General features: G+C 51.3%; 1 protein-coding gene across 1 annotated transcript; it reads left to right on the top strand.

Moving 5' to 3' along the window:
• The first annotated feature begins 200 nt into the window (after positions 1-200).
• Positions 201-581, top strand: LOC117861879 (uncharacterized). Its single transcript, XM_034745403.1, has one exon. The coding sequence runs from the start codon at positions 201-203 to the stop codon at positions 579-581; it is 381 nt and encodes a 126-aa protein (XP_034601294.1).
• The last annotated feature ends 10,657 nt before the right edge of the window (positions 582-11,238 follow it).

Here is an 11,238-nt window from a genome sequence, read left to right as displayed (position 1 = left end):
TATCCGTACAACCAGTCCAATACCTGCGCTGGTTCGAGCAGTCCACAACCTTCTCTAGGCAAGATCACTGGGTCCACATCCCAGATCCCTGATCCTACCCATTGGTGGTTTGCCCGATCATAGATCGGGCCCTACTCCCAAAGGTACTGATTGACGGTGGCAGCAGCCTAAACTTCATCTTCACAGAGATATTGAAAAGCATGGATTTTGACTTTGAGTGGCTCCAGCCCTGTGAAGAACCTTTCTACGGCATCATCCCTGGAATAGGATCCTACACCATTGGCCGAGTTGTTTTGCCGGTCACTTTTGGCACGCAGGCCAACTACCGCACGGAGTACCTCACATTTGAGGTAGCAAACTTCAAGACCTACTACCATGCCATCCTTGGTAGACCCATGCTGGCAAGATTTATGGCGATCCCGCACCATACTTACCTTGTCCTCAAGATGCCGGCCCCAAACGGAGTCCTCTCCGTCTATGGCGATGTGGAGGCGTCGTACAAATGCGACACCGAAGCAGTTCAACTGGTAGAAGCCCTAGAGTTGTTAGCTAAGGCCACTGCCATGGTAGCCGAGGCTTAGAAGATGAGTAGGGACTAGCTTGTGATCCCAACCCTAGGGTCAAAAAAATTTGCCTCGGCCTAGAAGACCCGACCAAGATGGCCCTCATCAGGGTTGACCTCTCAGAGAAATAGGAACTCGTGCTCACCAGTTTCCTCCAGCATAACTCGGACATATTTGCGTGGAAACCGTCTGATATGCCTGGTGTCCCCAGGGAGCTGGCTGAGCGCTCCTTGGACTTGAGCAAGACTGCACGACCTGTTAAGCAAAAGATCCATTGCTTCGCCCAAGATCACAAGGAGGCCATTAGGGTAGAATTGAATAATCTCCAAGCCACCGGATTCATCCGTGAATGTAAGCATCCTGACTGGTTAGCAAATCCAGTTTTTGTAAGAAAGAAAACTGGTGAATGGAGAATGTGCATTGATTACACCGACCTGAACAAGCACTGCCCTAAGGATCCCTTCCCTCTTCCGTGCATCGACCAAGTCGTAGACACTATGGTAGGGAGCATCCTGCTCTGCTTCCTTGATTGCTACTTGAGTTATCACAAGATTGCCCTTGATCAAGCCGACCAAGACAAGACGGTGTTTATAATGCCCTTCGGCATCTACTGCTACAACACCATGACCTTCGGGTTGAAAAATGCCAGCACCACTTAACAAAAGGCAATCTAGGGTTGCCTCACTACACAGCTACACAGGAACGTCGAGGCTTACGTTGATGATGTAGTCGTCAAGACAAAGGATGAGGAAAGCTTCATAGCCGACCTCCAGGAAACCTTCAACAGCCTTCGGGCTTACCGATGGAAACTTAGGCCCTGTTTGGCATGGCTCCAACTCCGAGTAGAGCTGCTCCACTCCAGAACTCCAGGTGGAGCCAGCTCCACTCTAGAACTCCAGAACAAAAATGGGGTGTTTGGCTAGATGGGTGCTCTCAACTCCAAAAAAGATCAATTTCAGTGTGGATTGCCATTGTTGCCACCAATTCAGGCCCCACTTGTCATCCTCTCTATCCCATCTCCTTCTCCTGCCACGTTCTGCTCGGTGAGAGAGAGAGAGAGTGACGCATCACGCATGGATGCCGCCTTGATTCCTGCCTCCGCAGGTAGCTAGCTTCGTCCGCCCGGAAATCCTAGTGCCGCACCACTGCTACGACTAGGAGTGTACGCTGGTGGTGGGTGATCGATCAGCGATGGGCGTACCGATTGTCGGGGCGATGTCGTCGTCGAGCTGGGAGGCGGCGACGAAGCTGACGAGGAGGCTGCTCTTGTCGACGCCCGAGTCCCCGATGAGGAGGATCTTGAAGGAGCACTCGTGGTCGCCGCCGCTGCTCCCGGCCCCCGGTGAACCCATTACTCCTCCTTCCCCTTGGATTCCGCCCGATTCGGCGGTGACGGGTGGTGAGGAGGCGGCAGGCAGGGCTCAGTGATGGCGGCGACGGGGGTGGGGCGGCGACAGGCGGTGGGGCGGGGCGGCGGGGAGGCGGCCACGGGGCCGGCGACGGCGGCGACGAGGGTGGGGCGACGGGGCCGGCCGGCGGCGGGCTGGGTGGCCACGGGGCCGGGGCGGCGACGGGCGACAACGGGGGCGAGGCGGCGATGGGCGGCAGGGAGGCAGCAGGTGGGGCTCGGCGACGGCAGCGACGGGGGTGGGGCGGAGCGGCGACGGGCGGGGAGGGGGGGAGGCGGCAGGTGGGGCGGAACCAGGCGGCGGGGAGGCGGTAGGCGACAGGTGACGGGGGTGGGGAAATAGAATGAAATGTTTTTTTGTGTAACCAGTGGCATTGGTGGGTAACTACCCACCAACTCCACGAGGAGGTTCGAAATAGAGAGTTTTGGAGCAGTAAAAGAGGTGCTCCAAAACTCCACCTCCATTTGCACTATAGCTCCATGGAGTTGGCTGCTCCATGGAGTTTTGGAGTTGAGGTGTTTGGCTGGATTTTTTGGTGGAGTTGCTGGAGTTCTGGAGTGGAGCCATGCCAAACAGGCCCTTAATCCCGGCAAGTGTGTCTTTGGTGGCCCGTCTGGAAAGCTCCTGGGCTTCATGGTTAGCCAGCGAGGCATTAATGCCAACCCCGTCAAGGTGGATGCAATCAGAAACATGATGAAACCATCTAACAAGATGGATGTCATGAAACTTACTAGCATGATGGCGGCCCTTAGCCGCTTCATCAAAAAACTTGGAGAAAAAGGTCTACCTTTCTTTGAACTCCTAAAAAGGTGGATAAATTTGTGTGGGATAATGAGGATAGCAAAGCACTCGAAGAGCTCAAGGCTTTCCTCACCACTCCTCCAGTCATGATGGCCTCGGCCGACCAAGAAACGTTGTACCTTTACATCTCTGCCACAACACATGTGGTCAGCATTGTGTTAGTCGTGGAGTGCTAATAGACCGGCCATGCCTACGCAGTGCAATGACCGGTGTACTACGTCAGCGAAGTCCTTAGCGACTGTAAGACCCGCTATACTCAGGTGCAGAAACTACTCCATGCCTTCTTCTGGGGGCTCCACCATGTCGGAGATGGGCTGAGCGGCTTCTGTCAGCTCTTTCAGAGCAAGTTTGGTCGCCGCTAACTCAGCTTCTTAAGCTCAGAGTTTCATCATGAGAACTACCATCTGGAACTCCCCATCAACATGCAACTTCTTCTCCTTTTCCAGCTTGTGCTCCAAAGTATTATACATGGCATTCTGGTCTGTGACTTGGTAGTACGAGTTCTGCCAGTCCACAACGCGACCTTGGAGATCTCTATTTTCTTTGGTGAGCTCTGCAAGAACAATGACAAGGAACAAGTCAGCATCACCAAGGCCAAATTAGTACTCGGAGACAACAGGGGATAATAACTTACCTTTGCATTGATTCCTCAGTCCTTTGTTGAGTTTCCAGAGACGATCTCTTTCTTCATTGGCTTTATGCACAAGATTCTGGTACTCGGTAGCCTGACCATCATACTTCATGAGAAGCCAGGAGGAGTACTGCGGCTCTTTGGCTAGTTTCTGTTCCAGCACCTGGGCCAGCATAAGGGTGTCCCCATATTCGTGGATCATCTTCAACTTTTCACAGTAGTGGTGGATCAGTTTCTATAGAATAGAGCAAAGTACTCGTATGAGTAAGCGAGTACTAATTACAAGTCAAAGCCTACAACAGAAGTAAGTTTACCTCTATGAATTCGCCTACATGGTGATGTATCTCTATGACCATGACCTCCATCTGAATGGTGGCTAGAGTGTCAGCTATTAGCTGGATCTTCTCCAGGTCCACCCCCGAAGCAATCCAGTCTTCATCATGCTCCTCGTGCTCCTCGGCATCCGGCGCACCAAGAGGGACAAGCGTCCAGCTAGTTGTTGGACTGGCCTCTGAAGGCAAAAGGGAGGCCATCCTGTGACTAGTCGATGGTCCCACTTCGGATGGCGGAACCACGGCTAGCACTTGCAGCACCCCAGTGGCCTCAATGTCAGCTTCCGGCTCGGGGGCTACAAGTGTAGCCTCAACCTCGCCTGTAGCCGCCACCTTCACCTCAGCCTCTAGCTCCGACTGGGTTTCTGGATCCAGCATGAGTGCCACCAACTCCTCCACCACCATGGAAGTACTCGCCACAATGGGCTCAGCCACTGGCAGCTCGGGGGCTGGTACTACAACAACGTTAAGCGATGCTATGACATCATGCATAAGAGCCGCGACAAGGGAAACTGCACATGGAACGATCTCGGCCACGGGCTGCTCCTCCGGTGGTGGAATTGAAGGCACCATGATGATTTCCTGGGCCGAGCGGCTACTACCATCAGCTCCAGACTTCAAACTTGGGCCCTTAGTGTCCACGCTGGTGGATTTCATGAAACAATACAAGTGTTAGAAACACACTACACAATGACATCAAGTTAAAATTAGTACTCAGATACTTACTTGGTAGACCTCTTAATCTTTGGTCCTTAGATGCAGTGCCTTGACGGTAGCCGACAGCTTCTTTGGCGTGGCTCGCTGGATCACAGTTGGATCCTCGCCAGCCTTAGCTGCTGTCTCCTCTAACTGAGTACTCTGTGCCAGGATGGGCTTGGCCCTGGTGGCAGAAGAGTCATCATCCTTCAACTTGATGACTTCCTCTATTGCCGGCAGCCTTTGCTGCACGACAACCATAGTCATTTTCTTCGCCTCTATTTCCACCTTGACTACCTGCAAATCAGCCATGTCAGAATCAAAGTTACACATGGTGATAAAGCAAACAACTTACGGGTCCGATCCTTTGTCCTTCTTCAAATGTAATTACCGGAGGTGGGACTTTTTTGACCGGCGACTTCTTCGCTTCTTGCTTGAAGGCGACTGTGCGCGCCTTCTTCAGAGGATGTGCCAATCCGACTTCCAGTTCATCCTTGGCTTCGTGCACATCCCAAAAGATGATCCCTCCTTGTCGGTGTCGGATTTAATAGCCTGGTAGTCCAACAGGGGGTTAGCCAAGTGGTTGATTTGTAGACTGGGAGGATTGCGAGACCAAGAACTCGTAGGTGCTTGCGAGAACACAAGGGTTTAGATAGGTTCGGTCCTCCAGAGAGTAATACCCTAGTCCTATATTTTGGTGGTTTGTATTTCTTGAGAATTGAGATTGTATGGGATGGGATGCCTTCGGGAGGTTCCCTTGGTCACCTGATATAGGCTGAGGACCTAGGGTTACAAGTAGGTTTGAATCTAATCTAGCTAGTTGTTTACATGGAAAGTAATCTGAGTCGGATTACAACACATATCCTACAATATCCAGGCTGATTTGAATAGCGTGACCTCCTTGACTTGTGCTCCAAGTATCTTCACATCCTTGGCCCGCACGTTCTGGTCGAGCGAGCCCATTTGCCAGGGCCGGCTAGTATCCTGGTTGGTGGGGACCCATCGGGTACTATGGCGGAACCGCCCAAATTAACTTAGCTAAAGCACACTTAAGTCGCCTAACACGTGATCATGTACTTTAATCAAGTTAACTCGGTAGTCCGTCGGATTTCCTCCGATAAACCACTTAACATAGGATCGAGAAAGAATAGCTCACACGAAGGTGAGTGGTTCCAGAGATTACAATAGTCCATCCAGATTTAACAAGTGCATTAATTTATGACAGCCTCAAGTTCTAAATTCAAGCAAAGTTTGCATAGTTCTCAAATAACCGAAATAACTGAGCGGAAGCTAAATGTCACTGCAGGATATCATGATGAAGCCGATCATGACATCAATGATCCCGATCCTCGCCATCCGAGGAGGGATCCCACTCAACCGTCCAACCAGGAGGAAGTTGGGGAGGCCATGTGCCACTTGCAGCGAGCTCAGAGGCATTAACATCACCTGAAAAGATGTGCCACAATAAGGCTGAGCGACTATGCTCAACCAGACTTAACCGACCGGTGGTACTACTCCACCAACACCTAGACATGCAAGCTTTTTGTCTACAGGGTTTGTTTTTGCCAAAAGAAGCTAGTGTAGGTCCTTACTGTAACGACTCAGGTTCATTAGCCGAGATAATCCTAAGACAAGTTTCCTAATCTGCCGTCTCCATCAGCCGGCCCCTGAAACCGAACCCAAACCGCCGGTTCTCCTCTAAGTCCCAAAGACAGTGTTCCTTCAAATCTTGGAGCTGTGAGAGAACTAGAGACTGAGTGGTGGACCCACAACCAGATCCCCCGGTTCTCTCGAGTCAAACGCGCCAGAGCAGCGTGCGTCCCGCTTCAGAGCTTCCCCGCCGCGTGGCTCCACTTCTCCGACGCGCGCCGCCTCGCCCAGTCGCCGGCCGCGACAGGATAGATCAGCGCGCCTCCCTCCCAATCGCGCATGGAAGCCCCTGCAACCCTTTCTGCCTCGCCTCGTCTTGCTCGCACCCTCGCTAGCTGCGCCAAGGTGCCCTGTCGCCGCCGTGGCAGAGGTTTTGCCGCTGCCGCGCCAGACCGCCTCGCATCCCGCACCCATCACCTCGCCCGGATCCCCGGCCACGCGCCCCAATGTCTTCCGGCTTTTCCGCCTCCCCATAGTCGCGTCGCCCATGAGCGCGCTCCACGACGATGCCGCCCTCGCCAACCATGACTCCGGCAGAGACAGCTCCTTTTTCCGCCTTGCTAGTGATGTGCCCTGGCAAGCCGCTATTTTGCGCTCGCTCGTGCCGCCGCTCGCCCTGTCACCTCGCCTGCTGCGACCTCACTTGCAGTGCCTTCCTTCCTGTCACGCCAGTCAAGTCGCCACCCACAATCCGCCGCTTGACGCGACCAGACCCTGCTCGCCTTCGCCAACTCTAAATCCCAACGAAACCGCGCCTGCGCCGGCTTTGTCTCCAGTGCCCAATGGCCAAGGCCCTATCCCTGAAGCTCTACTCCGCCGCCCATCACCGCTCAATCACCTCCAAGGCAGCGCACTCCATCCTTTTCTTCCCGATCTTTGTGCTACTCAACTCTCTCTCTCTTCCACGCAGCTATAAAAAGGAGTACCAGAGCCCCTACCGGAGTTTCCTTCGCCATCGCTATTTCGCCGCCTCATACTCTGCTCACACTTGAGCACTGCCGCTTGAGCTCTTGAGAAGTTCCCCTCTTCGCTCAAACCCGCTTCTCCCCAACCCACCAGCCGCCTGTTCCTTCGCGCGGTGCTAGAGCTTGCTTGTTGTCCACGAGAAGCCCCACCGCCGGAGCACCGTCGAACCTCGCCGCCATCCAAGCCTTAGTGCTTTAGTCTTTCCGCCCAAGTCTGTTCCTTCCCGACCCCAAAACTTCACCAGTAGACCTGAAGGTAAGCAACTGACCCCTTCCCGGTTCGCCCGACCCCTTTTTCCGTCTCGCCCGACCCTGTCTGTTTCGCCGACCCTTATCCACCCCGCCCGAGGGCTCGTCTATATCTTTTTCTTTGACCCAAGGGTATCTGTGTAAAATATCAGGGACTTCTCTGTGTTAAGTCTGAGGACCCCGGTACAGTTATTCCTTAAGTTTAAGGGTCAGATCATAAGTTTATCCCCATCCGACCCTTTTATCTTGTTCTCGCCCAACTGAAGTTGGACTCCCGCATTGCATTCGTGTAGAGCTGCAATGTTGTTGAAATAACCGTCTAAGTGCTAACTCCTGCATTGCATTCGTGTAGAGCTACATCTCACCGACGGCACCTACGAACTGCATCCGGTGCTAGAAGACGGAGCAGTAGCTGAGCTGCCAACCGACGGAGCTGAAGCAGAACCCGCCGAGGACCAGTTTGCCTCCACCCCGCTTGAAGGCAAGCCCCGGAGCATGAACCCTACTTTCTAAACTTGCACATGCCTTCCTTCTTATGTATGTGCATTTACGTATAGGAGTTGTCTGAAACCATAAAGGCCTGACTTAGTTCCTTTGATCTGAACACTAGTCTGTTGGGTCCGAGTAGTTGCAATGCTTAATAGGACTCGGTAAAAGTCGAGTGATTTCCTGTCACTCGCGAGTTATAGGAGTTGGTTGTTCTCCTTCTGGTTACAACTATAAGGATGATGGACGGGGCAGGGTTTGGTGAACTCTTTTGGTGGTCGGCTGATCGCCTTGTCTGTTTACTTGAATCTGTTTAAGGCCCGACAGTGGTGGTGTTCATGATCAAGTGTTTGAAAGTACTAATCTCATACCCATTATGGGATGGGGAAGCCTAGTACCTGATTGAACCTGGACGTGAGCAGTTCGATCCACTGTCTCTAGAACAGAGTTCCCCTGTGGCCGCATGTGGTGGCAAGTGTGGTCACGGAACAGCAGTTGCCGGGTTTGTGGAACCTTGCATCAAGAGAAGTGGGCCCGACACGGGTTAGTGAATTGATGGGGACGGCCGACACAGGAAGCGACCCTCGGTGGTGCGCGGATGTCTTGAGGTTAGGTTCGCCATGCATGGTTAAGGAACTCGAATTGATTCGTCTGCCTCTCACAGTTTGAGGCTGCTTGATCGCTATGCTACACTGAGTAAAGAAGGAATCTGATGATAGCATGGACTTGATGTTGAGCTTATACACATAATGTTTGGATCTATGCTTGTTTAGTATAAGTTGCCAATGTAGACTGGTTAATGAACTTAGAATCTGAGCTAAAACCTTGAAAGTAAGGACCTAACATAGTCGCTTTTGGCAAACAAAACCCCTCAGTTAAAGAGCCTTGCATGTCTAGAAGTGGTGGAGTAGTTTTTTTTCCCACCGGACGGTTAAGTCTTGTTGAGCTTAGAAGCTCAGCCTTGTTTGTGGCATCTCTTTTCAGGTGAAGTTGAAACTTCCGAGCTTGCTGCTGTTGGCACTTGGCCGCCCCAGTTTCCTCCTGGGTGGACGGTCGAGTGGGATCCTTCCTCGGACGGTGGGGAGTGGGATCACTGATGTCCTGTTTGGCCTCACCAGGGACATCCGACCCCGGCTCTAGCTTCCGCTATATTTTGTCTTCCGTTGTTTTTGAACCTTGTAAAACTCTGATTTTAAACTAGTGTGTAATGAATTGTTGAACTAATTGTGGATCTATTGTATTCTCTGGAACCACTCACCTTCGTGTGAGCCATGCTAACTCGGTCCTGTTAAGTGGTTAAATCGGATGAAATCCGACGGATCGTCGAGTTAACTTGATTAAGGCATGAAATTCGCGTGTTAAGCGACTTAACCGTGCTTTAGTTGAGTTAATCCGAGGTGTTCCGCCACACTTACTTTCAATATTTTAGCCACAAGTTCTACTGTTATTTTACCATTCTAAGTTAGCAACTATACTAAATCAAGCATAGTTTCCAAGCAATTAATACAGGTAACAATATTAGATCATCATCATCTTTTATTCTTACTCATTGTAGCATAGCGGTCAAGCAGTCCCAAACTGTGAGAGGAAGATGAATCAATTCAAATTTCTTAACCAATAGAGTTCATCTTGAGCTTATATTTAAGAATTTTGAAATAAAGAGCCCCAAAGTTGTGACTTCAACTGTTTTTCTTAAATTGACACAGATTCAAATTTTGAGTTTTTGAAGGTCTTATGCTCGGATTCAAACAAAACACCAAAAATAAACGATATTGGGAAAGTTGATTTCTACAACTCTTAGTTGGACAGATTTTTAAGTTCTTAAGCAAAAATTTGAGTTACATTTTAAATAGCGGTTTAGCTTGTGAGGGCAAAAGTGTGTTTTTACTTGTCTTCACAACTGCCAATTGTTCTTCTTTATGCTCTAATGGCTTTACTTAAGATTAATCATGGTTTAATTAGGCTAGGTTGTTACAGGTACCCATATCCCTCAAGCCCCGAGCGATGTGTAGGCGAATAGGAACCTGAGGTCATCGCAGTGAAACTTGGAATGTGGTCGGCTGAAGCTGCGATGGCGTCATAGTGACGGAGAGGCTGTGTAGTGCTCAAAGAAGAAGAAAATCTGAGTGAACGCAAAACCATACGCGTGGAGCAAAGTCGAGCGCCGAGCTGATGGATGTCGGGCATCCCGTAGGTTGAAGCGAAGGATTTGGAGGATGTCGCAAGACGCACTCCATATGGAGTAGCCCCTGAGCATTGAAACAATTAGTATAATTGGTACAATGGTCAAAAAGGAAGAGAAAATTGATCCTAGAAGCATGTCCTAGTGCCTGAGCACAAGGATAGGCGAAGCCACGGAGGCGCACCGACCCAAAATAGGCGCCCAGCTTCCGAGTATGAGGACTGGCGAGCCTCGGAGGCACGCCGACCTGAAAAAGACGCCAAGCCCCCGAGTGTTAACGCGAGGACTGGCAGAGCCATGAAGGCATGCCACGTTGCATCCCACCTCGAGCCAAAGAGGTCGGCCGGGCGACGGTAGGCATGCCAAGTTGTTTGCGGTGCCCAACCCTTGAGCCTGGGAGCCGGACGAGTCATGGAAGCACGTCGAGTCGCTTCCCGCCCCGAGCTAGAGAGGTCGGCCGGGCGATGGGAGGCACGCCGAGTAGTTTTTTGAGGTGTAAAAGGACAATACAAACATTATGTAGCATAGTGTAGATAATTTAATAATTCAACAACTTGGAAGTTTAATTCGCTGTAGAAGTAAATTCTTGCACGTCCTGCTCTTGTAGGTTGTGTAATTTCCCCGGGTAGTTAACTTGTTATGTTTAAGCACCTAGCCTTGCTGACCACTGCTGACGGAGAGGACAGCTTATCTCGGGCTATGGCGTTGGGGCTGACTCGATGCTCGCATATAGGAGACGCGCAGGATGAGTCAAGGTTTCACGAATTAAGGCATGTGCTACCCGAGTACTTTAGCAACCGTTAAGTGGGATAGACAAGCCACAAAGCAGTCGGAACTGTGCGGAAAAGCACTAGCATGAGCTAGGCACCTATTAGGTGTAGCCCCCGACCGCCCATGTAGCGGATGGACCAAGTTGTATAAGTAGTCGGGGTGTGACCAAGGTGGTCGGCGAAAGTCACAGAGACACAGAGGAGCCGAGGCGATTAGCGAAAGTCATGGAGACATGGAGGAGCTGAGGCGTATGTAGGTATACAGAAGCCGTAAAATATTTAATTGTAAATAAGACTTAGCTTGATTTGTGGTCGAGTCGGAGAACCTGCATGTCGTCTTCGCATTTAGGCTTAGAAGCCCCTGGGCGTCATCTTGATCATTGTGGTTGATGGAGAGTAGTCGGAAAAAGCATACAGATCAGGACTCACTGACGACCTATCCTTGAGCATCCGAGACTCGTCCCCGACCCGTGGGCCGGGTCCAAGTGGTTGATGTTGTTGCTG

The sequence above is a fragment of the Setaria viridis genome, chromosome 6 (genome assembly GCF_005286985.2).
Source record: "Setaria viridis chromosome 6, Setaria_viridis_v4.0, whole genome shotgun sequence".
NCBI lineage: Eukaryota > Viridiplantae > Streptophyta > Magnoliopsida > Poales > Poaceae > Setaria > Setaria viridis.
The sequence above is the reverse complement of the archived record's forward strand: the minus strand, read 5'-3'. Positions and strand labels throughout refer to the sequence as shown.

What these genes read in the sequence shown, in the direction of transcription:
- LOC117861879 (XM_034745403.1), top strand. Translation starts at nt 201, where the DNA reads ATGGATTTTGACTTTGAGTGGCTCCAGCCCTGTGAAGAACCTTTCTAC.